The sequence below is a fragment of the Molothrus aeneus genome, chromosome 32 (assembly GCF_037042795.1).
Source record: "Molothrus aeneus isolate 106 chromosome 32, BPBGC_Maene_1.0, whole genome shotgun sequence".
In the NCBI taxonomy this organism is placed as follows: Eukaryota; Metazoa; Chordata; class Aves; order Passeriformes; family Icteridae; genus Molothrus; species Molothrus aeneus.
The window spans coordinates 2,601,917-2,629,573 of NC_089677.1; the positions used below are offsets into that span (position 1 = coordinate 2,601,917).

At 39.9% G+C, this 27,657-nt stretch overlaps 1 protein-coding gene across 1 annotated transcript in view; it reads left to right on the forward strand.

The window, feature by feature from the left end:
• ABCC9 (ATP binding cassette subfamily C member 9) overlaps window positions 1–27,657 on the forward strand; it is a 62,236-nt gene that overhangs the window by 9,076 nt on the left and 25,503 nt on the right. Inside the window, exons 6-20 of the mRNA XM_066568431.1 lie at window positions 513–707; window positions 3,182–3,346; window positions 4,878–5,033; window positions 6,846–6,980; window positions 8,182–8,344; window positions 8,951–8,991; window positions 10,036–10,178; window positions 13,514–13,622; window positions 14,750–14,860; window positions 15,394–15,466; window positions 17,329–17,434; window positions 24,353–24,454; window positions 25,832–25,916; window positions 26,395–26,475; window positions 27,390–27,527. Of these exons, the coding sequence (XP_066424528.1) occupies window positions 513–707; window positions 3,182–3,346; window positions 4,878–5,033; window positions 6,846–6,980; window positions 8,182–8,344; window positions 8,951–8,991; window positions 10,036–10,178; window positions 13,514–13,622; window positions 14,750–14,860; window positions 15,394–15,466; window positions 17,329–17,434; window positions 24,353–24,454; window positions 25,832–25,916; window positions 26,395–26,475; window positions 27,390–27,527 (1,803 nt within the window). The remainder of the gene's footprint in view (window positions 1–512; window positions 708–3,181; window positions 3,347–4,877; window positions 5,034–6,845; window positions 6,981–8,181; window positions 8,345–8,950; window positions 8,992–10,035; window positions 10,179–13,513; window positions 13,623–14,749; window positions 14,861–15,393; window positions 15,467–17,328; window positions 17,435–24,352; window positions 24,455–25,831; window positions 25,917–26,394; window positions 26,476–27,389; window positions 27,528–27,657) is intronic.

Sequence of the window (27,657 nt, forward strand, 5' to 3'; positions counted from 1 at the left end):
GCTTTCATTTTTTCAGCACAGTTATCATTGATTGGTTGAAGTGTGTCATCCTGGAATGCATATAAGAGATGGAAAAAATTCCAGATTAATTCAATTAAACTATATTATTGTAATTGTCATGTATTTTTCCTGCAATCAGAAGCCTTTACAGCTTGTGAAACCAGGATTAACCACGTGAGCAATGGGCTGAAAGGTCAGACCTTTCCCTGAGCACACATGTGACAAGGGACAATGGCTGCCTGCCAGGATGATAATCTTTGCTTGCATTCCTGTGTTCACAGGTTGAGGAAAGTGGTGGGATATAGAAGTGAGAAACCACAGTTACCAAGGGGAGGCAGAATTGGAATTTACTGTGAAGAATGTCGGAAATCTGTCGATAATTACAGCAAATTTGCTGCCTCACATGGTCTAAACCACCTTTTAGGAACCTTTTGGGCATCCAGACAGGAATGATGCCATATGAAGCCTGGGAGGTTTCTCTTATTTCACTGGGTACCTGTTTCTGTTTCCAGAAAAAGGTGGAGGACCATCCAAACCGGAGTCCCTCCATTTGGTTGGCCATGTACAGCGCTTTTGGACGGCCAATCCTGCTCAGCAGCACCTTCCGCTACCTGGCCGACCTGCTGGGCTTTGCTGGGCCACTCTGCATTTCTGGCATTGTCCAAGGCTTCCAGAATACAACCAATAATACAAACACCACAGAAAAGGTAACCTGACAATGTGAATTGAAAGGCTCTGGTAGTAGTTTTAGAGCCATATCAGGTATTTAAGACAGCTGGCTGCATGCTTTGATAGGTCTGTGGTCATCACTGTGTTATTTCATTGTTTCTCTCAAGCAAATTGAATATTTCTGTTATGAGAGACAGTCAAGTTATAAACCTGAGCAATGAGAGACTTGTGTAGGAATGGAACACAGGTTGTGGAGGCTCCCTCCAGCTCCCAGCTGTCTCTCTTGATGGAGTCATCCCAGCAGTTCTGGGAAGAAGGAACAATTTTTTCTGCTCCTCTTCAACTGTGCCTGTTTCTTTCAGGCAGGACACACACTGGTGGTACCTCAGTGATGCATCCAGCATGGGAATTTTGCTTAATTCCTGTCCATTTGTCAGTTTATACTTCACTGACAGTTTTGACTTCTCTCAAATCTGTTTTTATACTAGGAAGCTGACAGTAGCCAGTCCCTGTTTGTGGCTGATTGTATTGATTGCTGCTGTGATGAACTGTGTTGGCACATACTGAGAAATTGAAAAGTATCCACTTTACTCGATGGTGTTCCTGATACTAGAGATGCACAAGAGATGCCAGTTCAGTGCTAATTTCAAGTTTCACTGAGACTGAACTTTCAGGGATCACATCTAAATGCTGAGCAAGCCTCTGATACAGAACATTTTCTATCACAAGAAAAAGAATTTATGAGTAACTAATGAAAAGATACAGGTAAAATTATTTTACTGACAGCAGAGAAGAAAAGACAAAGACATTTTCCTGCATTTGTCTTGTGACAGAGATACATCTCCATACAGTTTTTGGAGTGTTTTATCTCTGAATGAGCAGATAGGTATGTAATGGAATAGCATTTTCCTCCCCAGATAAAGTATTTGACTATCATCACTATCCACATATCTTTTTCTTGGCTGCTCACACTTGACATTAATTTTCTTGACTGAGGTCTCAATTTGGCTTCAGACTTTCCTGCACTGAAGGAGAGTTTAATTGTACAGCTTATCAAATAAAGCTTTTTATCATCCTTGAACCTGCACATGCAGGATTTGAGCCACAGAGTTACGAGGCAAAGTGCATGTTTTTGTGCCTTCAAAAATGTTGGGGTTTTTTGCATGGTGAAAAAACAAAGCTTGAAAATAATTTCTGGATCTCAGAATTAGGAATCTGTACCTTGTCTGCTTCCTTTATCTTTTGTCCTCTGCTAGTTGTGGCTTTTTAAAGTTTTAATGAGCATTGGCTAAAGGGAAGATTGAAATCATTGGAGATCTTGAAAGCACTTGGCTTGCTGACAGTCACTGTTTCTCTTGGATACATTTCAGAATGCAAGTGCCTTTAATTTATGGATTTTGATAAACTTTCTCTTGGTTGTTCTTGCTATTAAACGTTTCTTCTTTAAATTCTGTCTAGTTCTAATTAATGTGAATACATTTAATTTTATGCTTATTCTGCCTTATTTCCTGAGAACTCCATATACATTAAAAAAAGCTATCTACAATGTTATTTTCTTAATGATATCCCTCCTATGAAAACAAGAGGAAGTTATATGCAGCAGAATATTAAAAGAGAGGTTTTCAAATATATTTATCTCACCATTCATGCACATAAGCAACCCTTTTTTCAAGGAGTCTTGGGCAGATTGCTTTCTTTCTTATATTGCCCATACCTTTCATCTGAGAATCAGGCTGGATATTTTAGTAGAACAGGCTTCTTCCTTCTCTTTTTTATTTTTCTTTTTTTTTCCCCCGTAAGAATTCCAGTACATCCTGCTTCCAGCTGGGTCGGAAATACCAAAGGAACAGTCTTCCTTGGAGTATTTTGGTAGATTTGTTTCCTTTTCTGCCTGAAACAGAGCAGAACAGTGAACACAAAAACTAGAAAATGAAAACAAAGGGCTTTAAACAAAATTTTTTTCTCTTCCATATTGAGGCATTTAAATTTAATTTTGTGTGGAATACTGGCATGTATAGTCTAATGTTATTCAGAATTTATGGCTATCATAGACTATACTTGTGGAAGGAATTCTTTCAATAATATGCAAGTGCAACATAACTAATCCCATATAATAAAAAATATTTTCTTGAAGCTTCTCTGGGGGGCAGGTGGAATGAGCTTTACTTTCTACTGAGTAGCATTTCTATCCTACAAATCACCACAATTTGATGGGGAAACTAAAGACATGGCAGACATGGTGATCTTATTCTTCCTTTCCTGCTAAAACGAAATCATTTTAGAACTGCCAAAATGTCTCAATCCTCAGTCTTTGGAACAGGAGCGGAGTTTTAAATTTGTATCCAAATGATTTTGATATAGAGATCAGTGAGAAATCTGATTTCTATAACTTTCCCATAACACCAGCAATATGTTTTATTCTAATGCAATGATTAAATTTGCTTGTTTCCAGCTTCTTGGGAATGTACAATCCCTCCTATGGCACTTGCATAATTTCTTTCTTTCTTTTCAGGTGAAGGATCCATCAAACTCCTACCTTTCATCAGAGGAATTCCTCAGGAATGTTTATGTCTTGGCAGTCCTTCTCTTCCTGGCACTTATCCTGCAGAGGACATTTCTGCAGGCCTCCTACTATGTGACTACAGAGACTGGCATCAACCTCCGGGGTGCCTTACTGGTGAGCAAAGATCTGCCAGGAGATTCACTAGTAACAGCTCCAGCTTTGTCCTTTCATTTGTCTCGTTCTTCATCTGAAGACTGAGCTTGAAATGATGGTTTCAGAGAAGATATGTGCTGTATTTTTATACAGAAAACTGGAAAAGTAGTGCTGGTAAACTGCTGGCACCAATTCCTTTTGCTAAAAACTAATCCCATCACTCTAACCTGTTCAAAGTTTAACACCCATAAAAACCCATGCATATGAAGACACATCTTTGTAGACAATGGGAGATAGATGAAGATCAGCAGTATCATTTTGGCTCTGCATCAGCTTTGTTCATTTGCTTATGAGTTTGCTTCTGCTGACTGTGGACAGAGCCATCTGCAGAGTGTCCTTGTTTTATGGGAACGCTGTGCATGCGTCGGCAGTGATGACTCTGGATATTTATGCCCTTTAGCCCAGAGCCCTGTGGGATGGGACGGCAGTGATTCATCTGCAGGGCTGTGTCTGTAACCCCAGCATCCCTTAACCCTCTGTGAGAGCCTTGTTTATGGACTGGAGCCAGCACAGCCCAGCACGTGATGGGGTGTAGCAGGGCTCTGCACAGACCAAGCTCCACAGGCAGCAGTAGCAATCCAGGAGCCGGAACTGATGTTTTGCCAGATGCAGCTAACCATGGGAATATCATCTCAGCATGGAAGCTTCTTTTTTTTTTTTTGTGTGCTTTCTCTGATTGATGGAGCTGCTTCAAACATTTTCTGCCTTCTCCCAGGATAGATGGTACAGACTTGGGGATGAAAGAGCTCCTGGTTATTTCCTTTTTGTGACTCCTTTTTGTGACTACCACTTACCAAAATTGGGACCCTTAGGAGCATATGCAGCTGGTATAATTCATCAGGCATTTCTGATTAATTCGACAGGATATACTTTATTAATGAAGAAAATGGGTCCAAAAGGACAAATTATTTTTAAAACTTCCTTAGAGCTGCAGCATTTGATGATTGATCATGACTGCAAACTGGGCTCACAATATTTGCCTTTAAAATTCAGTAGATGTAAGCCCTGATTAATTTTAAAACCCTGTTAAACTCCTGCAAAATTTATGAAGACGAATGGCCAGATAATGGAGAGGAACCCAAAGGAATACATACCCACTCTGATCAAACTTCACAGCATAAATTTACCTGTCTTATCAGAAACAAGGATCTCTTTGACAGACAGTGTCACAGGAAAACAGGCTCACCAAATGCTTGTTAAAAAGGTTCTTTGGCCAATTTCTTAAATTTTGATATTTTGTTGTCATTTTTTGTTCTATTTTAGGTCTGCGTTAAGCAACAAACCTTTTAAGAGGAATTGGAGTTTTTTAAAGTCAGTTCTCTCTCTTGTGCTTTCTCTCACTCTGTCTCCATCTCTCTTTGTCTCAGGTGAGAGACTGGGAGAAGGGCTGTCCTAGGTAAAGGCTGATGATGCAGCTTGAAACACCCCACTGCTACAGTTCTTTTATAATTACATCATTTTAGTAACTTTCTTTTTTTCCCCTTTCTTACAGGCAATGATATATAATAAGATCCTGAGGCTTTCTACATCCAACTTGTCCATGGGAGAGATGACACTGGGACAAATCAATAACTTGGTTGCCATAGAAACCAACCAATTAATGTGGTTCTTGTTCCTGTGCCCCAATCTGTGGGCAATGCCTGTTCAGGTAGAGCATCCAAGTTAGGGCCTGATATCAGAGATACTCCAGCCTGACTGAGGAGAGTGCATGTCTGGGACACTGCTACAAAATCCAGAGGGGAACCTGCAATTCCCACTAAGATTAGCAAGCAGAAAGGTGCCCCAAGGGCTGGAAAGGTATCTTTCCAAGGGCCAGTGAAGAGAGAGGATTTTTTTAGCAGGATTTCCATGTCTGTGACTTGAAGAATGAGGACCTGCAATCCTTTTTCCTACTCATATTTCTTCCACTGCTGACACAAATCCACTGCTTTTATTTTGCCACCTGGCATCAGCCCTAAGCATTGTTTCTGCAGTGTCCACTTGTAACTGGGTTTTGTGGCAGGACCAACAGCAATTGAATCCTGCTCCATGACTGACATGAAAACTGACAATGCTCAGAGGAGCCCTCATCTAAGCAACTTAGTCACTGAACATACCTGCTTCTTAACAAGGCTGGGAAAGAAATGGAGGCAGATCTGTAGGTTGAGATTATTTAGCTCGAAAGAAATTTTCAAAAATGCCAATGACTTAATGACCTGAGGCATGCTAATTTTCCCTGAAGCTTGGACTCCTGTTGCCTCTTCAGAATTTTAGCTCAGGGTGTGTTTGGCATAGTCCTTACCTGATGGTGATCCCACTGACATTAAAAAAAAAATTTAAGTGGTAGAACCAACTCTTATAGTAGATCTGTTTTGCTGAATTTCCTGAAGCTGCATCAGTAATCTATTTCATTAGTCAGTAATTACTACTACTAATGAGTTGGGTAGGGTTTAGAGTGTCAAAAAAGGCAAAAAAGGCTACATGGAAACAGAAATTAGAAATAATATATATGGTTTCATTTCACTGTTTCACATCCTGTGAAGTGGCTGGAAGTGTTGCTATCAATACTTTGAAAGTTATTTAAATGAACATGTGATCTGATTGCTATGGCTAGGTATGGTAATTTGCAGTACAGGACCCTGAAAAGCTAAATATTGCTTTAAAAATGTTAAACACCATTGATTCTTACTTCTGATGTTGTAAAATAAGAAGGGAGATTTAAAGACAGACTTGTTTAAGAGATTAAAGTATGAGATAGGCAACTAATTCTCTATGCCCTCTTATCACTGAGGACATCACTCTATCCCAAAGTGGAGCTTTTAATAGAAATATTTATATAGCAGAGCTTGAATTAACTCGGGAACCAGAATCACAGGAGTCACACGACAGCCATTCCCAGGTAACCTTCTGTAGGAAGTGTTCCCAAACCCTTTGCAGGGCTAAGGCAGCATTTTCCTCCAGGGCTGCATGGTATTGATGCCCAAGCTCAGTTTGTGTCAGCCCCAGCACATCTGCTTCGTGCTTCAGTGCCTGTCTGTGATGTCCCTCTGCCTGCAGTTGCACAGGGACAGTACAACACAATGCAACTGTGATCCATGACAGCCTTAAGACCTCTGAATACTTCCAGAGTGAGGTAAGGGGCTCTAGTGTAAACAGGACTTGAGGCCAGGAGCTCTGTAAAATGCCTCTGGGCAAGCACCATCATTTTGGTGTTCCTTTAGTTTTGTGGAAACCCAGTCTGGAATTAGAACTACCAGGCACTAACACAAACTATTTAGTTAATGTCAAAAAGAAAGGCTTCTGGGTTTATTTCCCACACTTTCCAAATGTGACCTCCTGAAGTATGGGCTCAGCTGATTCCTATGAACCATTTAAGTGTTTATTAGAAGAACAAACATTTTTCTCTTGGTGTGGTTCAGGCATATTGAAATCGACTTTTTTTTTTCTTTTTTTTCTTTCTGTGTTGCTTTTCTCTTCACAGATAATAATGGGTGTGATCCTCCTCTATAACCTGCTGGGAGTGAGTGCCTTGGTTGGGGCAGCTGTCATTGTGCTCTTAGCTCCTATCCAGTACTTCATAGCCACCAAGCTGGCTGAGGCTCAGAAGAGCACTCTTGTAAGTGAATTATTTCAGTGATATTTGTGATCCAGAAATGAGAACAGGGTTTCTGGGTTCTGTTCTTCTAGTTAGTGAAAACCACTGTGTGCATTTGGATAGGCCATCCCTCAGTTGCACTGTCCGTCACTGTCTGTTTCTTGTGGCTCAGTGTCTCTTCCTTCCCCACAATTTGTCAGAAGAGAATCTCAAAAAAGTATGTGGGCCTTGGCCTGCCTTCTCTGCAAAGAGTATTTTTAATGCAACTTGCACAATTTTGTCTGAATTCCACTCCATGGAAGGGTGTTATTCCCACATGCAGATGTTGCATTTCATGGGATGTTAGCAAACAGTGCAAAAAACTGATAAATTATAGCAGAAAAGTATTAAAGAATGTGCACAACCTCCCTCTGTAAAGTCCAGAGACATTTTACTCTCTGCCTAAGCTTTGGTATTTTCTAAAAATCAGTTGGCACTGCTGGATTATTATATATTCATATCTAAATTCTTCAGTGCTGTAAGTTTATTTTTCTGCCTCATTTAGTTCACCAGTTAGAAATGTTTTCTGCTCTTTTGTCTAATTTTTAACTTTCTTGCTGTGACCCTTGAACTTTTTAAATAAGCCTTTGATGTTTAAATTGCCAAATATTTAGAGATCCTTTTTATCTTAATATTCGATAGGCAAATTATTGATGCATGGATCTAATTGTCAGCACACTTCAATCCTGTTGAGTTGTGCCCATTTTTGTAACCTGTAAAAATTGTACAGAGGACTTATCTTTGCATCGTTTCAGAAATAATCTCACTTTCCTACTGCTCTATTCTGCCTTCCTCTGACTCGTAACATCTTTTGGATTATGATTTTACCAAAACTTACCATTACTGTTTTCTGATGAGGGGAATTTAGCTAAATACATTGATAAATATCTCACTTATTTTTACAGCTAGATCCCAGAATGATTCTTGCATCAGCAAATACACCCATTTAGGTTTCTGTCTATGGTTATGGACACCATTTCCCCTAGTGGTTGCAAATATTTTAATACCTCCAAAGAAAATGAGATTTTATATTCTTCCTCTTAGTATGGCACCTGTACAAAATCACAAATGAACAAAATTATTTTTTAAATGAATCTAACAACAGAAGTGAGGGGAAAAGAGGGTTGTCATTAAGACTACAAACAGTTATAAATTTTTTCCCTGGTTTTCTCTTGAACTGAAGGACTATTCTACTGAGAGATTAAAGAAAACCAATGAGATACTCAAAGGCATTAAGCTATTAAAGCTTTATGCCTGGGAGCACATATTTTGTAAAAGTGTGGAAGAAACGAGAATGAAAGAGCTCACCAGTCTCAAAACCTTTGCACTTCATACATCTCTTTCCAGTAAGTAACTGTGTTTATAGGGCTTGGAAAATTATCCTCTTTTTCATGTCAACATTCCTCCCAACTTCAGTTAAAGAGAGATACAGCTGTGCCTGTGACATTTTTGTCTGTGTGTAATGTCATTAAAATAAAAAGGTATGATAAATACATAGCACAGAAATTCAAAAGGATAAAATACATATTGTTGGGGTTTTTTTGCAGTAAGTTTTCTCTTACCATCATTGTGACATTACAGTTAGGAGTTGCTTTATAGTAAGGAGGCTCCAGGTAATATTGGCAGCTCTGACAGCAACAAAGATAAATTATATTTTCTTCATAAAAATTGTGTTTTCTGCAATGTAGAAGGGTTGAGTAATGTTTTAGTTGTGTTTCATATTAATTGTGCACATAATGATTTTTATCCCAGCTTAGTAGAGTGGACAAATGAGAGAATTCTATGGCTTATTTGTTGATGTGTTTAAGATCTCTGACTATCAGGGAAGGAAATTTCTTCCTGCAGACTAATTTTCCTTTGGGAATCTTAATTACTTGAATTGGAAATAACTGCATTATTTTAGTGTTTCTTATTTCCTATAATCTGATGCTTATTTTATTTCTCTTTCCCAGTTTTTATGAATGCAGCCATACCAATAGCAGCTGTTCTTGCAGTAAGATACCTTTTTTTTCAGTTTTCCTTATTAAAAAGGGAGAGGAAAGTGGGGAGAGGGGGTGTAAAAAGGAAGAAATAGCACCATTGTTATTGTAGGACCTATTCTTCAAAAAAACAGCAGATGAATTAAGGTGCCTCTGCTAACTGTAGGAGAACATGACACTGGAAGTTTTCATTCCCAGAAGGTGGATTAGTAAAACCAAAGAGAAAAATAATTTTTTACTATAAGAAAGAAAAATCATTACATCTTGAATTTTTTACAGAAAGAAAGAAAGAAAGAAAGAAAGAAAGAAAGAAAGAAAGAAAGAAAGAAAGAAAGAAAGAAAGAAAGAAAGAAAGAAAGAAAGAGAGACCATTGCAACTTGAAAGAGGACCCATTTTGAAAAGCTCTTTTTGAAAGGGATTCTGAGTGTCTTTTCTTTTTCTTTAGCAGCAAAATTAATTCCTGTTTCAAAATGCATTATGAGGCACCATTAAAGTTTTCAAGAAAGGTTACTCTGCAGTTTAAAGAGGAATTAGTTTTGCTTGTCCTCCAGGTTTAAGTCTCAGCCTCATGCACTAGAGGAACTATGCCATACTGGTCAGTAAGGAGCTGTCATAGACCAAATTTTGGGGGCAGAGTATGCTGAGTGTGTACAAGAATTGGAACATTTATGACCAGAATTCTGCATCTGTGAAAAAAAACCCCTAAGTTTTGTTAGATTCTTAATGGGTTTTTTCTGGGTTGTGTGTTTCCTGTAAATCTTAAAGTCAATTACAAAGCTGTGATCAAATGCTAGATTTTACAATGAAAATTGTAAAAATTGAAAAATTGTAAAATTTGAAAACTTTCATTCTTCAACATGTAAACCTCTTGAAATCACAGGCAAGATTTTAAAATCTATTTTGTTTTAACAGAACACACATTTCTCTAAAGTTTATCCTGATTCCCAGTGAACTTAGATTGTTCTTAGCCTTAGCCGAGCAAAATATTTTGCTTGCTGTCCTTGTTCATCTTGTTCAAGAGTCCTTGTCCTGACATGCTCTTTCCCTGATGTGACAGACCTTTGTGACTTATGCATACACCAGTGACAAGCCACTGCAGCCCGCCCAGGCATTTGCATCCCTGTCACTGTTCCACATCCTGGTCACACCTCTGTTCCTGCTCTCCACCGTGGTTCGTTTTGCAGTCAAGGCCATTGTGAGGTAAGTGGTTCTTCTCCTTCCTCCAACTCCTGAACATTCACATTCAGTACCAGAAAAAATTGTTCCTACCAGCTCACATGGAAGAGTGTTGTGAGGTAGCCCTCTGATGCTAAAGATGTGAGAGAAATAAGAGTGACCCTTCCTTTTTACTGCATGCATGACACAGAGACAAAGAATCACAGCATAGGAAGGACAGAGAGCTGCTAGAGCCAGTCCAGAGCAGGATCACAAGGGGATCAGAGGGATGGAGCAGCTCTGCTGGGAGGAAAGGCTGAGGGACTTGTTCATTGGGATTGTTCAGCCTGGAGAAGAGAAGTTTTGGGGTGACCTCATTGTGGCCTTACAATTCCTGAAGGGAACCCACAGGAAAGATGGAGAGAGACTCTTGACAAGGGCTCCTGGAGTGACAGGACAAGGGGGAGTGGCTTCACACTGACAGAGAGCAGGTTTAGGTTGGATATGAGGAAGAAATTGTTCCATGTGAGAGTGCTGAGGCCCTGGCACAGGGTGCCCAGAGAAGCTGTGGCTGCCCCATCCCTGGCAGTGTTCCAGGCCAGGCTGGACAGGCCTCTGAGCAAGCTGGGCTAGTGGAAGGTGTCTTTGCCCATGTCAGGGAGGTTAGTACCAGGTGATCTTTAAGATTCCTTCCAACCTAGGCCATTCTGTGATTCTCGTTCCATTCTTTTTACAATTTCACTAACTTTGGCACTTGGGATTGATTCAGAGCTTCACTGTCCTTCCTTGGGAGGTGCTCCTCCTCTCACACTCTGACTACCCACCACCACTCTTCCATCACACTCTCTGGGCTCTTTTCAGCACTAAGGGGGTGAGAGAACCTGGTGTGAAGCTCTCTAGCAAGACCAGCCCTGCTGAATCAAGGAAGAGTAACTGGCTAAACCCTACCTCCACATAAAGTACATTGGGCTATAAGTGAGAATTTAATGATATCCTGCAACCTGTTCCAGGTATTTGTTTCTGTAAAACAGTCCAACAGAGCAGCTTCCTTCATGTTGAGCTATAGGGCACTTAATCTTGAAGGAGCAGATTGGTATAAGTTGAATTTCAGGCTTTTGGGTGTTGTGTCTATGGCCTGTATGGACAGAGTCACAGTCATAGTTTGGTTATGCAGACCTACACCCTGCCAAGATGTCCCAAGAGGTGCAAAATGACACCTGGCTGGCAGTAAAGTGTCAGATGCCAAGTACTAGCAGAATGTGGAGACAGAACTAACCTTCCAACCCAGAAACATCCTTCCTTCATGCCAAGGCTGAGGCACATTGGAAAGAAATGGTATTGCTGCTGTCACTGTCTGTTTTTAGTGGGTATCAAGAAGCAGTCAAGGGGACTTCAGGCTCCACAGCTGTCTTTTGCCAGTGCACACTGACTTTAAAAAGCAAACAAACAAAAAAATTAACAGAGTTTATTTTTATCAAAGCAGCAGCAGCAGATGGGCCACATGAGATGCTTTCCCTAGGTTGAAAATGATTTCTGAGTAGTGGAAAATCTCCAGGCTTCTCTATAAATCATCCAAGCCTCTACATCTCTGTACTATGTTTAGCATAGCCCTAATATCAAAATGGTGTGTACATTTTCCTGAACACTGCTGGCCACCCCCAGGGCAATATTTAAAGACCAGATTTGCCAAAACAAACTGCATCCTTTGTCAAACTAATTTCCTAACATCTTTCTCCCATGAACATCGTGTCCCCCAAGTGAAGGATAAAGAATGTGTGTTTGGCTGCTCCATGGCTCTATTCTCAATCAAATACATACACGTATATGTGCTTATTAGTTTTGGGATTAAGAGCTTATACTTTGGTCAGAATCTCAATTTTCTGTTTCTGTTTAGTGCCACTAAAACTTCTGAGGGTACCTCATTCAAATGCAAAATAAGGGTTGATGTGATTTTAGGTGCATGATCAAAACAAGGTCTTGTATCTTCTACAAGAAAATAAATTCTTGCTTACCCCCTTATGTAAGACTGAAATTCTGATATGGAAACATATCAGAATACACAGACAGGCTTTGAAATGGACTACTTTCTCATTTGCAGATTAATGTTCAAATCTCTGATCTGAAGGCATATGTCCTTCTGCTTTCTCAGTCTCTGGCCCAACGCACCTTGATTTTAGTTTTTGCAAGGTAATAACTTCACCATGACTGGTGTGTGATTTTGTTCATCCCTTCCCTGGAATGATGAAGACCCAGGTGCTTGCAGCACTCTGAAAGGAAGGGGGGCAGAAAGAGAGGGTCAAATCCCCCTGTGATGAAGAATGAATTGAACTTGTGTGCTGTGTTTCCCAGTAGACAATTTTAAGAGCTAAGCAAAGAGTTGCTGTGTGTCTCCAGGGCTGGCTGTGGCTGTGCTGAGGTGTGCAGTACCCAGCCCCTGTGTGCATGCTGTGCCTAGAAGCATGGAATCCCAGAATATGCTGAGATGGAAGGGACACACCAAGATCATTGAGTCCAGCTCCTGGCCCTGCACAGAACACCCCAGGAATCCTACCCTCTGCCTCAGAGCAGTATTCAAATGCTTCTTGCACTCTGTCAGCCTTGCAGCTGTGACCACTTCCCTGGGGATCCTGTTCCAGTGCCTGAACACCCTCTGGGTGAAGAAATTTTTCCTGATATGCAACCTAAATCTCCCTGACACAGCTTCATGCTGTTTCCTTGAGTCCTGTCACTGGTCACAGAGAGCAGAGATTGGTAGTTGCCTCTTCACTTCCCATCATGAAGAAACTGCAGAACTTTCCCTTTCCCTTCCCCTGAAGAGAAAGATGCAGAACTGCTGTGAGGTCTCTCCTTAGTCTTCTCTTCTTCAGGCTGAACAAGGCAGGTGACCTCAACTGTTCTTCATATGGTTTTCCCTCCAGACCCTTCACCATCCTCATGACCTGCTTTAGACAGTCTCTAATAGCTTTAGTGTCTTTTTTATATGATGCAAAAGCTATGCCAGGATGCACCCACTGCCCTGGCATTTCCAGAGGATGTAGGTGGGTGAATTACTTATTTCTGCACCCTGACTGCAATGGCCTGAGAAAGGCACAGAAGAGATAAGCCTGCCAAGAGGGAAACCATTCCCACGGAGCTCCCTTGGCACCCTCATGACTTGCTCTGCTCTTCATTCCCAGCTACCAGTACAATGCTTAATTATATTCATCTGTCCTTCCACACACATAAATCTTCATTTGCCATCAGGGTGGCAGATGAAAGTATCCCATGAACTTCTTCTGGAACATTTCTGATAAATCCTGCTGGCTTGACTGCACAAAAAAGGAAATGTATTCGTGGAAACCTGGGTTTATGTAACTCACTGTCCTCTGTTTTCTTTCAAGTGTACAGAAGCTGAATGAGTTTCTCCTGAGTGACGAGATTGGAGATGACAGCTGGAGAGGGGGGGACAGCTCTGTACCTTATGAATCCTGTAAGAAGCACACAGGACTTGTAAGTTCTGCTTTATGACCCTGAATTTCAAAGCAAAAAGGCCATATAGCCCCATACCAACCCTATACCAGCCAGTGGCCAAGCTGACAGAGCCTGGGACATTTTATTCCTAGCCTGGCTTTAATATTGACCAGTTTTGCCTCTTTTATGTCCCAGTCTCTGTGTTTTTATGATATGAAGGGTCCCCAAACACACTTAAGCATTGCTGAAGTGTCAGTAGTAAAAAAAAAAGCAACCTAAACCAACCATAATACACCAACATATTTAAATATTACTAAAATTCAAGCTTCTTTGTTTATATAGAAGGCCCAGGAGGATATCTTGTGGTTATGGGGTTTGTACTGTTTGTTGCCCATACAATCAATCTGGGCATCCTTAGGGAGGAACAATTCTTGCTTTGGGAAATTCAGAATTAAAGGTGGAAAAAAACAACACCAAACTTTTTGAAATAGGAATTAATTCCAAAATGTTCTTTCTGGAGTACTAAACATAGAGTTGATTTGAGTAAAATTTGAAGACAAAAAACTACAATGAAGATGATTTGGGAAAAGGTGTTTTTTCATTTTGACATTTTTCTAAAGCTATATATTTCAACAGATTCAAACTGACTGTACAATTTGAAATGTGACTGAAACTTGAAGACAGAAACAGAAAGAAAGGATTAGCACAAAATAAATTTTATTTTAGCTTGCCAACCTGAAACAACACCTTTCTTGTTTTTCTGGGCTAACAATGATAATAAAAGAAACAAAAATGAGATTGTTTCAGCTTTTATTTTATTTGTCCTGTCCACCTTTTGTTTAGTCCTATAGAGACTGTAGATGATGGGGAGAGGGTTTGAGAGGGATGGTAGAGACGAAATTTGGGATGGTTATGCATGGGAAGCAAAAAATCCCAATATTTTCTGTGATTCAGATAAGAGTGTTTAAAACATGTAAAATGTGTGCATGACAGCGTTGTATCTGTATTATCACATATTGATCTATATTATCACATATCACTGGCTGCTTCTTCTGAGCTGGAATGGTGGTAGGAAAGGGAATGGATTGTTTGCTTTACAGGGCACCAGATGCTGTCTTCTCATGAGGATTCCAACTTCTCTCCTGTTTTCACTTCTCTCTGTGCAGCACACCAAGGCCATCAACAGGAGGCAGCCCCTGAGGTATCAGCTCGAGGGCTACGAGCAGCCAGCCAGGAAGCAGACACGGCCCGTGGAGATCGATGATGTGGCCATTAAGGTGGTTTGGAAAATGTTTTCCTTCATGAAAATAGGGAGCAGGTCCTCCTGCAACAGCACCCGATGTTGCCCAAGTGCTGTTGTTACTTCAAATTTTCCATAGCAAGAGCAAGTTTAATAAGTTAGCACTCTAGAAAAATTTACAGTGAGAAAAGTGAGCTTCAGACCAGTTTTTACAGTTATTTCATGTCTTCTCAGGAAACAAAGAGGTATCATGAATCTGATGTCCAAGTCTTTAGTCTCATATTTGACAGAATGAAAGTATTTGGTAAATAGACCTCAACTCAAGATCCTCCCTTTCTTGCCTTACATACATTATGTACATTTGTGTATTTATCTTTTCTTACTCACAATTTTTGGGGGTTTGGCAATCCTTACAAACTTATCTTACTTTTATCTCTGTGTGTACAACCATACCACACCGTGTTCATTAATCACAGATTTATTTTATGAAGGTATTTTAAATCTAAATTAATAATTCTAATTTTTCCCCTCCTGTGTTTAAATGTCTGATTTGTGGTAATTGTTTTGTAGGTGACCAATGGATACTTTTCATGGGGAAGTGGTTTAGCTACACTGTCCAACATAAACATTAGAATTCCAACAGGTAGGATGAAAGCACACCTTAAACATGAAATATATAATGTCAAATTGTTATTTATTCCACTTCTTGAAGTTTTGAAGTGCACAAAGGTACACATTTAGAATTTTATAAGAAAAAAATAGAGTTTAAAGTGTATACAAGGTCATGAGCTGTATTGTTATATAATAATATCATTAGATAAACTTTGTGGCTTTTATATCTCTATATAGTTTATATAGTTTTATAATAGCACAAACCAAGTCGAGAGTTAGAATAAACATGAAAAAATGGTTGAAAAAATATAATTATTATTTGTAATAGAGAAATTGAATAAAAAAGAAAGAGGCAGAACTCCAGACTCATTCAAACCAAGGATACATCTAACTCAGTATTATTTTCAGCAATACTCATATATTATACTTTTCCTGCCATTTATCAACATTACAGTCTTCCAGTTCACAACTATTTTCATTCAGAAGATGGAGTTTTTCTGTCAAGAAATCCTTAATTATTTTGTTTCACAACTAATTCCTCTTTATCAGGCTGAGTTCCTGTAATTCCTTGCATCCTCAATGTCTTTGGCTAGGGATTCCACAGGTTTACAAAATGCTGGTTTGCTTTGGAACACTTGCATAGCAAGTGTGAAAAGCAGCAACTATTTTTTTTTATTATTAATAATAACAACAATAATTTTTTGTTGTTGCTGATAATGCTGTAATATTCATAACACTGTCTTCTGGCATTTCATGTTACTAAATAGTCTTATGCTCTATTTTGATCTCCTATCAAGGGCTTTGTTTTAAAATGGAATATTACTTTAGGTTGCTGTCCAATGGTGATTTAGTAATCCCCAAGCCTGTATGATTTGTTTCCATGTAGCATTAAGTGTCACCAGCAGAATGTCTGTGCTCCAGGAGTTTACAGTCTGAGGCCATGGGTTCACAGGCTGGGTGAGCCAGAGTTTGCCTCCTTTGGAAGGAATAAGACCCTTGGCTCCCAACTGGAGAGAAGCTTAACTGGAAAATTTCCAATATCTAAAGGAGGGCTACAAGAAAATGGAGAGAGACTATTGACAAGAGCCTGGAGTGACAGGACAAGGGGCAATGGCTTCACACTGCCAGAGAAAAGGTTTAGATTGGATATGAGGAAGGAATTGTTCCCTGTGAGGGTGGTGAGGCCCTGGCACAGGGTGCCCAGAGAAGCTGTGGCTGCCCCATCCCTGGAAGTGTTCCAGGCCAGGCAGGATGGGGCTCTGAGCAAGCTGGTCTAGTGGAAGGTATCCCTGCCCATGGCAGGGGAGTGGAATGAGGTGATCTGTAAGGTCCCTTCCAACCCAAACATTCTGTGAATCTATGAAATGCACTCACCAGCACAATTAGTGAGTTCAATCAGTGTACAGGAAGATCTGAGAAGAACCATTGTCACTGCAGAGTAGGACTGGAGGTAGGAAAGTGTCTCTGTGGGGGTGGAAGGGGAAGTACAGCAAAGCAGAGAAGAGCAATGGGCCTTCTTTCAGTTTATTTACTAGATTGGCCCAAATTCATTTCAGTTAATTTATTAGATTGGTCCAAATTTTCATGAAACTCCAGGCTGAATAATCACTCCCCATCATATATTGTTTGACCCTAAATAACTTTCATAAGTTCCATAAAACAAATGTTAATATAGGTAAGAGCAAAAGTCTCATTCCTTTGGGGATTAGTGTGTTACTGCAGTCCATTAATGTTTCCATAGATGAATATGTACAATATTGCCCATTAAGTAGTGGATGCTAAAATAATTATTTAATCATTTTGGGTGCTTGGGAGCTGAATCTAGCTGGGCCTTGTGAACTGGTTTTTTTTTTCTTTTTAAAATGTGTTTTGTTGTTTTTACTATTATCATAGGTCAGATGACAATGATTGTGGGCCAAGTTGGCTGTGGCAAGTCTTCACTTCTCCTTGCTATATTGGGAGAGATGCAGACCCTGGAGGGAAAAGTTCACTGGAGCAAGTATGTTTATATAGCTATTAATTGCTGTATTCATTTAAGGAGGAGGCTGAGATTTGCTGTGAGAAATGTAAACTTCATGCCTCAGAACTGCATGTTGAGTGATTACCATCACCCAGATATTCTCTGGAATGCATCACCTGCAAACTCAGGAGGTATTTTTCACTGTTTTATCATGTGCAGAGCAGAGTGCCTCAGGAAGGGAGAGAGGCTGGTCTGGTGATTCATATCTAATATATTGGCCTAGCAAATGACCTGGAAAGAAAGCATAGGCTATTCCTTTTATCAAATAGGCTTCAGTACTCACTATAATTGAAGGCACATCGGTCACATCGGTCCTGTACCCACCAGTGAAAGTGTGGAGCTTCTACAGCCCAGTGGGATCTGTGGGGTGCCAGCCTAAAGGAAAGGATGTATTTCTACTCACAGCTGCAGCTACTGCTGGCAGAAAAAAAAAAAAAAAAAAAGAAAAAAAGAAAAATTACATGTGAGCAATGCTTTTCTCCTTCCCTGGTACCCACCCAAGCCTCACCTATGGAACAGTGTCACTCTTCAAAGTGATACACTCAAAAACAGCCTGAGCACACCAAACACCTTAAAAGTAAAGGCTGAGCAAAAGCTGTTTCTGAAAGGAGAACTGCCCATGAGGTCAGGCCTGGGATTCAGAACCAGTGAATGAGAACTTCCCACAGAAATGAAGTGGGGCAGCAAGCACTCTTCAAGCCAAGGCAGGGCAGAGACAGTAGAAGTGATGTGCTGTAACCCCAAGACTTGTTCTTTGGTTTTAAAGATCAGTTCTGTTTCTTTAAAACTATCAAGCCAACCTCCTCTCAATTATCTTTTTGCTGAGAAAAGAGGGAATTTTGTCACAGAGACAAATATTGTGTTGCCCCCTTCCTTGACTTGTAACCTCCTTTGTCATACTTTTCTTACAGCAATATTGTAAACTGGATGTTTTTTGCTTTTCCTGTGATAGTATCCATGGCATTTTTGCTCTCTAGCTATTCTTCACTTTCTGCTATTCTAAACATATGATCTCATTGGAGTAGCAGGTACAGCTGAAGCCAAGGCTACACTAAATTTAGTTTAATTATATATGAATTTAGGCTTTGAAGGAAGAAGAAGATGTGACCTATTCCAGTTAATTTCTTTGAGACATGCAATGAAGGGTTTTATACCATAATCAGGCATTGTTTTTCTCAGTAGTTTAAAAAAAATAAAAGGGATAAGTAGAATGTACCTTGAAATGATTCTCACAATTGTTTTGAAAGAAGTATTTGAGAAAGACTCAGATTTTTCGTAGATAAAGATATGGAACCTTGGAAAGATTAGAAAAATGAGAAATCTTAGAAACATAATAGTTACAGCTTATGAAATGTTTTGTAATTATGAATTGTGAAAAAAATTAAGTTTAATATTGCTCAAGAGATAGAATCATGCTGTCAGTTGATTAACAGTCTGTACATCACCACAACACCAAGAAACTCAGGTTCTATCCAACACCTCAGACTTTTTTCCTTGCACACTATAATTGCGATATAGCTGATGCAAACATGGTTATATTTTGCTGGTAATTTCAGACTGCCTGGCAGACAGATGAATACAGAAGGAGACTTCAGGTATTTAACTAAGTGGCTCCTGTATTTTGTAAAACCATAATAAAGGTCCTATTTACTCTTTTAAGTCCCTTTCCATGTGATTCTCCATGCATGACTAACGCAGCTACTGATCCAGGGATGAAATGCAGGCTAGGTGAATTCCTTTACAAATTCAGCTGTAACAACACAGTAATTGTAAGCATGGATAAGATTGCAGCCCCAGTTATATTGGGACAATCCTGCAAGGCATCACTGGGATTCAAATGCCCTGTTGCTGTGGAGGCTGACTGCTGTGAGAGCTGTGTGTCCTGCTGCCAGGGTTGTCACTGCCTTGGCATCCCAGGGAAATAAAGCATGGCCATGTATCTTTCTGTAAAAGATCTTGGCCAGGGCAAATCTTATGGGCTGGGTCTCAGTTTTTCCCACTTATATGAGACATGGCCCAGAAATGTCACATCCTTAGACATAGAGCTGGGTTTTTGTTTTCCTAGTGAGCAATCAGCTTGAGAAGCTTGTTAGACACTGGTGCATGGGGCTGTCTGGGTGTAGTCATTCAGCCAAGCCTGTTTCAGATGAGAGTTATTTATTAATAAGTTATTTCTTAATAATTTGTGAGAATCATGCAGAGACAGGTATTCCCTTCATGCACATCAAGCCAAACAATCTTCTCAAACTGCCAAGCCAACAGGGGCTAAGTGGAAACTTTCACTTGCTATGTGTTTTTTTTCTACATTGAAATGGTTTCTGTGCAAACAGCTTGTTGCATACTAAATGAAAAGCTCAGGAAACACAAGAACTGTTAAATAGATCCTCAAAAATGGCCTGTTTTGTCCTCAAGTATTCAGAAGGATGTGACAAATATTAGGAAAAGTCAGTGCTCCCCTCAGAAAGATTGCCAAGAGCAACACTCGCCCAAAGATTACAACCACAAGAGCTCACAGGAAACACTGAAGAGCATAATGAGCACTGGAGGGATAAAAAAATCATCCATACAAAAGTCAGTGGCCAAAACCAGCAGAACTACCAGTTCTGGTTGCAGGCACAAGTCTAAATTTCTCAAAACTCCTGTATGGAATTTGTGTAGATGCTTGGTCCTCATCTTGCCTCAATTTCCTGCCTATATTAGCAGAGGCAATGGTTCATTCTGTGGCTACAGGGGTATTCCAGAGATTTTGTGCATCTTCCTTCTCCTCCCTCATTACTTTGTAGAATGAGGGAATCAGGGCCTGCTCAGACATGCTTTAATCTGTTTTAAAATATTATGAGTTACCATAAAAGTGTCTAAACCACAACAAGAGGTCTTTTTTACTTTTCCTAACACCTTGATTTCGATTGATTTTTTTTGTTGTTGTTGTTTGTTTCTTCATCTTATATATTCAAAATCCTATAAAAATGATTGATTAGTTTGGCCCTTCCTACCATTTCAGACTTGAACTTACCACACCCCATTATGGGCAATATGCATATTTTATAGTACAGCTAAAAATCAGTATAAATAGCCACATTACAATAAATAAATGAACTAGAGGAAATAAATGCTAATCCCCTCAGGCAAATAAAATACCCTTTTTAGAAATCTCAGGAGCTTCAATTTCAGCCCACTCCCATGCCCTACAATCACATCACTCTCAGATTCAGCAGAGTGATAAAGTATAAAACCAAATACTTAATCCCCTTGTTTGTGAGAGTCCCAGCTCCCTAAAGGTCTTCTCTGTGTTTATTCATGGGATTATTGGTAAATGTGGGTTCTCACAGAAATCTCATTCATAATTTGGCAGAATCAAAGTCCATTTGTCAAGCTAAGCTGGGAATGAAATTTCTAACCAAGGAAAAAGGGTTTAAGAAACAGAGCTCCTAAAATTAGTCCTTACCCGTTGAGAAAGTCTGTTTGGTTATCATGGCAAGCAGATGAAATCTGGCATGGAATTGCAAGGAGTCTTGCAAGGCTTGTGCCCAGTTTTTGTTGACTTGTAGTTCAGAAGGTGCCCCCAAACTTATACCTGAAAGCATTTTCTCTTTATCACTGCAGTGCTCTCCTAATAAAAGTTTGGAGTCTTGAACAGAGCAAGTTTAGGGTTTCTTCTTCTTGTTTGCCTTCACCTAATTTCCAGTCCCTTTTCAATCTCTTCTTAGATTTCATCTTTGGCTTTCTTGTGACTTTTTTTCCATTGTAAAGAAGACAGGAAGCTTCTGCTAAATGAGAGACCAAGTTTTAGTGAGGGACTGTCTGTTTTGAGCCTCAGTGTGTGGCTCTCTGACACTTCTGAGACTTATGTCTCAGGTGCTCTGATGCAGCACCTTCTCTGGCAATTGGTGTATGAAGAAAACACAGACTGTGCATTTTAGGAAGCCTGAATTATCCAAGTCCTCAGAAAGCTGATGTGCAGCACAGAAAACAACGTCTCAGTTCTGGCATTTTGGGAAGATGCTTAATCCATGAGTCTGGCATTCCAAGGACTCTGCTTGCTATTAGAATTTTTATGCTCTTTCTAGACTTGGATAGCCTGCTAATGATTGCAGCTGCATTTACTGGTATCCCAGCAGTCAAGCAGTCATTTCTGTCTCAACATAAAAGTGTTTCATCTGGAGTGTTCATAGGCCTGAGAGAAGGGGATTTGTTTGTTCATGGCTTTTTTTTTTTAAAGTCAAGAAAATAATATTTTAGCATGAGTTTTCTACCCCCTTCCAATGCCTGTTTCTATTTACCTGGTATAATCTCTTTTAGGTTTTGCACTTTGCAGTGATGCATCCCCATGCCTGGAATGAGCATCATTGCTGGTCCAAAACCACTTTCCCTGCCATTCCAGGCTCTTGGGGCTGTTAAAAAGTCAATTAACAAAAAGAGGGAACTGCAAAATCATTCATGTCATTGCTAATATTTGAATGTTCTTCAGAATCTATTTCTTAAGAATATGATCCTTAAGAAGTGGAGGATGACAAGGAAAACCTACATGTTGCAGGGCTGTGCACAGCTTTATGCAGTCTTAGTGCTACAAAGAGATTCAAAATCTGTTCTGATTCTACAGTGTAGCTGCAAAGCTCATCTTTACTCCAGGGGAAATTTGACATCACTTATCAACTTCTGCAGGCCACTGGCAGAACTGTGTGGAGAAGCTAACTTATTGTTTGCCATGCAATATTAATATTTTAATTTTTAATAGGTTTTATGATAAAATTTTAATTTTAAATACATTTTCTAACAACATAATTTGCCTATTTAGCCACTATGCCTTGTAGATACGAAACTGTCACATTTCAAGAAGTATTATGGTTTTGCTTACACCTTGTTTGTTTTCCCTTCAAGAACATAAAAACCCAGACTTATGTTGAGTTCTTAAAGTATGTCATTAACTCCAGGTTCACTGTGTGTAAAACTAGCACAAAATGTTATTCTTTATATTTCCTGCTTACTAAATGTCATTTACCATAACTTACAGTGTAAATGAAACTGAACCTTCTTTTGAAGCATCCAGAAGGTATTATTTCTTTTCTAGTGTATCATAAAACAATCATTAATTTCTTCAGAATTTCCCAAAATCCTTGTCTTTGTGCTCTTAGGCCATCTTCATGTTTCCTTACCATGTTGATAATTGTTTCCTGTGGGATTAATTGATAGACTGTGCAAATCCAGTGGATCCCACACTTCTCCAGCCAGTGAACCATTACCTCTGTCTCTTTGTCTGAAAGATGCCCAGCTCCCATCTGACCACAGTGGGAGTTCAGTGTGCTCCTTGCTATGCAAGGCAGAATCTCTAGGTATGAGGCATCATTAGGTGTCTCCTCCCACATGTTCTTGTGTATTCTGTCCAGCACTGGGTTCCCCATGGTGCCTAACCTGGGATGGGATGGAGCAGGGCACAGAGGGAGCCAGATCAGCTCCAGCTGAAGCCAAGCAGGGACTCTACCCCTGGCTCCAGGTTTAAAAGAAGGACAAGCTCCACTAAAAGTATGTCGTAAATGAGAGAGAAGTAGTGGCACACAGAGCTGTGGTTGGGAGCCACACCATGATTTGCTGCCCCATAATCTTGAGGATGTATTTCATACGAGTGCATATGAATGGCTAAAACTCCTGGAAGTTTTGGGATATTGCTGACAGCTTCTAACCAGCTGTTTCTCCTGCCTTAGCACCCCTCTCTCAATAGTAAATCCTACATACTTACAAATGAAGCTAAGCAAATGTTTTGGTGGAAGCAATACCATCAAAGAGACAAAGCAAAGGAACCTCATTGTGGCCGTCCAGAACCAGCATGGAGCCTAAAGAAAAGATGGAGAGAGACTCTTTACAAGGGCCTGGAGTGACAGGACAAGGGGAATAGCTTCACACTGACAGAGAGCAGATTTAGATTGGATATTAGAAAAAAATTCTTTATTGTATGTGTAGTAAGGCCCTAGCATAGACTGCTCAGAAGCTGTGGCTGCCCATCCCTGGAAGCATTCAAGGCCAGGTTGGATGGAGGTCTGAGCAAGCTGGGCTAGTGGAAGATGTCTCAGCCCATGGAAGGGGTTGGAACAAGATGATCTTTAAGGTCCCTTCCAACGCAGGCCATTCCATGATTCTATAAGTGTTCAGATCCATGAGCTGGTACCAGTTCACATCTCCTTCCTCACATCACCTTGGGCAGCTCAGAAAAATTTCTGAAAGTACCTGACCATTTTTGCTGCTGTACCTTGGAAAAACAGACAGAAGTAAAGAACATTCATGCCCCTATAGACAAATGTCAATAGGCATTTAGACACATTTAAGGTATGTCTAATAAATCCTTGGGAGGCTACCCCTGATTTCTTCCCAATCTGGATTAAACTGCCCTCTTTTCCAATATCATTGAGGATCTAATAAACTGAAAGGAAAAAAAGTATTCACTGAGAAAAAAGTATTTATATGTTTGGCCACATAAAATAATCTCACACTTCAGAAAGCAACAAGTGTGCCAATGCCATTTGAACAGTGCCTTTTCTGTTTGTGTTTTCATGTTAGAGAAAATAATGCCAAATAACTATTCCTGTGAGAATTTAATATTTCTAGTATAATTTATAATTTGCTTTTGTATTTGAATTGCAATTACTAGATTGAGGTAGGTACCAGCTTTTTATAGTAGAATAAAGTGCAACCCAGAGTGTAGATTTGGTCATCAGGGGAGAGAGTGGGTGCTGTTCTAACAAAAGCATTGAATTTAAAATTCTTCCCTTCTTTTTGTTTTGCTAATGCATTTCCCTGTGTTTTTCTGAATGCACATTCATGAAATTAACTTTAAAAAACTTGATTATCAGGCATTTTATAGGGTGAGAGCTTTGTTTATTACTAAAACTCTGTGTCTGTCTGCAGTAGGAACAGGTACTCTGTGGCTTACGCAGCTCAGAAGCCATGGCTGCTCAATGCCACCGTGGAGGAGAACATCATCTTTGGCAGCCCCTTTAATAAGCAGAGGTAAATATCCACCTCCTTGCAAAAACACCTGGCAGCTCCATTTAAACAGGCTTTTTGGCATCTTCTGGAGGATATTTGTAGATTCTGGAAAATATCAATCAGTGAATGCTAAACCTGTTGTGGATTTAGCTGACCTGACTCCGAGGAAGGTTTCTGGTTTAAGCCAGGATGCTCCTCTAACCAGAGCACATGTCCAAGATGTTTGTGAGAAATCCCACAGTGGCAGTGGCTCTCCGTAGAATATAGCTGAAGCCATATGTGTCATTTCCAAGGTGAGATAAATCCCATCTCTGGAGACTACTTATGCAATTTTCTTTTGTTTAATGGAGCCCAAGGTTGCCAAAGGACTCTGAAAACAGGGATTCTAGGCATGTTTCCACTGAGTTTATGTGCTAATCTTGCTGTGATCAAGTTACTGGAGCAGCCACTTTCCAAAAACAGCATTTATGAAGATGTGGTGCCTCCAGGGAATGGCCTTAATTCTTCCTTTAGAAATACAGGAGAAGGAAGTGTGAAAGCCGAGGAGCACAGCTTCTATTGTGCCTACCCAGCACCTGCTTCTTTCAGCCTTCTAAAAGGTCAATTAAGAAATGTGGAAAAAGTGACTGGATTTAAGGAAAACAAATTGCTGATGTTTTCAAAGGCAACACTCGCTCTGTTTTCAGTTACTGAAAATACACCCAGTTGCTCTCAGTCTGTGCTGTGTTAAGATGTATGACTCCATTCTGGCTTGATAAAACCTAACCATGACCCAATGCCTCAAAATCCAGAAAAGCACCAAAATTTCAGGGATCAGATTCTTCAGCCACTGCATCCATCAGCTTGTTTCACTAGCTTCAAAGGGGCAAGGCTGAATTTCAGCACTCATATAGTCTGATCCCAGCTGCTCATCAGCAGATCACCTGCTACAGACCCAGAAATCTCAGCAAAAAAATTTCAAAATTTTGCAAGTGGTTTGCTAGTTCTGGTAAGACCAGAAGCACTGTAAGGATCCTTTGTCCTGTAACATCACTCCAAAGAAAATGAAGAGGCACTTAAAGGGGGAGAATAAAAACTCAATGGAAAATGTCTTCAAACACTCTGGAGTCCAACCAAACAACTCCATGATAGGGAGGAATGTATTCAATAATTTACATAATTAAAAAGCAGTCTTGCCAATAAAGGCTTCTAATAAAGATGTAATTTTTTTACAATGCTTCATTTACTCTAGGATGCTCTAGGATTATTTCTCAATAGTCATTTTGCCCTACTTATTTTTACAATTACCCAGCCATCACAGAGCAATAAAAACTTTGTGGTGACATCTACCTGGAGGTTTTTGTGTTAGCAGAGTGAGTGGCTGGGTAAACAATTGCAATGACCACGTTGTTTTTCCAGGTACAAGGCTGTTACAGATGCCTGTTCTCTGCAGCCTGATATTGACTTACTGCCATTTGGTGACCAGACAGAAATTGGAGAAAGGGTAAATAGTGTGAATGCTTTAATCTCTGCTTGGTCTTTATATTAAGAAGACACTCCCTTATGTTACTCAGACAGTTCTAGTCTGTATTGGGCTGCCAGACAGGTAAATAATTGTTATTCACCAAGGGTTACTACCCAAAAATTTGAAGTCTCTTCAGTTTCTTCAGCTATTTCTCAAATGGGATTTCTTGACCAAAGTCTCCCATATTTTGCTTGCAGAATTTGATGCTGGTATTGATTACATTTTCAATCTAAAAAGCCTACTGTGCTCAGAGCAGCTCTTCATAATTTACACTTGCCCATGAATAATAACTTTTCTTCTGATATTATATGAGGACTATTCTTGTTTATCAATAGAATCAGCATTTTAATGAAGTTTTTTATTTACTATAAACTCTATAATTGTAAAAAATCACATTTCCAGGCCTGTTATAATGTTTATTCAAAGATGTCTATTTCTGATCCATTTGAATAATTAGGGGATTAATTTAAGTGGAGGCCAACGACAGAGAATCTGTGTAGCTCGAGCACTCTACCAGAACACCAACATTGTCTTCTTGGTAAGATTTTTCTTTTTCACATGGAGCATGCAAAGTTAGTAATAAAACTGTAATTCCATATATTTAGTTTATATTTAGAAGACCTATGGGGACCTGTATTCAACTCTAAAACCAAACTATAGAGAGGCAGCATCAAAACATCCTGGGAGACTGATGAAGGTGGGAATTTCTGCACAGATTTACACTGGAAGAGTGGAACAGATTGTCTTAACTCCTTGCTTTCAGTGGTGACCTACTATCAGCACAGTCCCAGAGAAATCAGCAGGATTACTGATAAGGAGCCATAATGAACAGTCTGAGGGCTCAGCATTCTCCTGCAGAGTCCTGTGGAGTTGGACAGCCTTTCCCATCTCTGATAATACTTTCAAGGCATATTAGGAATTTCAGGAGGTTCATGAAGAGGCTGTTTGAGCCTTTTCAAAATTAAGGAGAGACTTCTTGAAGAAAAAGTGTTTACATATTGACATCCTCCTTATCTGAATGTTGCCTTATTTCCAGCCACACTCACTCACTGTAAAGACCAAGCACATCTGTAGTTTACTTTGGACGAAATGAGAAGAGTTGCTAACTCTGCTTTAATTTTCCTGTGCCAGTTTCACACCAAAGTTGGGCCCAAGTTTGGCTTTAGATCCGGGCATTTTCAAATTTGGATAGGAAATTTCAGTTCTGGTGTTCCTGCACTCTGTCAGTGAGGCACCAGCACTACACACACTACACACCAGACACAAGAAATGAAACTGAGTCCATTGCTGTGAACTGAAGAGCAGTGGATTCCAGCTCACTGGAGCACAGCCCTCTGACTGGGCCCTAGTCACTAGAGAGAGATGGTGCTTCCTATTTTAAAAATACTATTTCAGGAATACACCTCACTTTTGTATCCTGTTCTAATATTTTTCTATTTGATATGGTTGCAGGATGACCCATTCTCTGCACTGGACATTCACTTAAGTGATCACTTAATGCAGGAAGGGATTTTGAAGTTTCTGCAAGAAGACAAGAGGACTCTTGTTCTGGTGACACATAAATTACAATATCTGCCGCATGCTGACTGGGTAAGAGAAGACGTACCAGGGGAAAATTTGCTAAGGATGATTGCCAGAAGCAGGCATCAGGATGTTATTGAAAAATTGAAAAATTCCCAGCAGAGTTGAAGTTTTATTCAGAGGCTTGCTACTCTAAGCA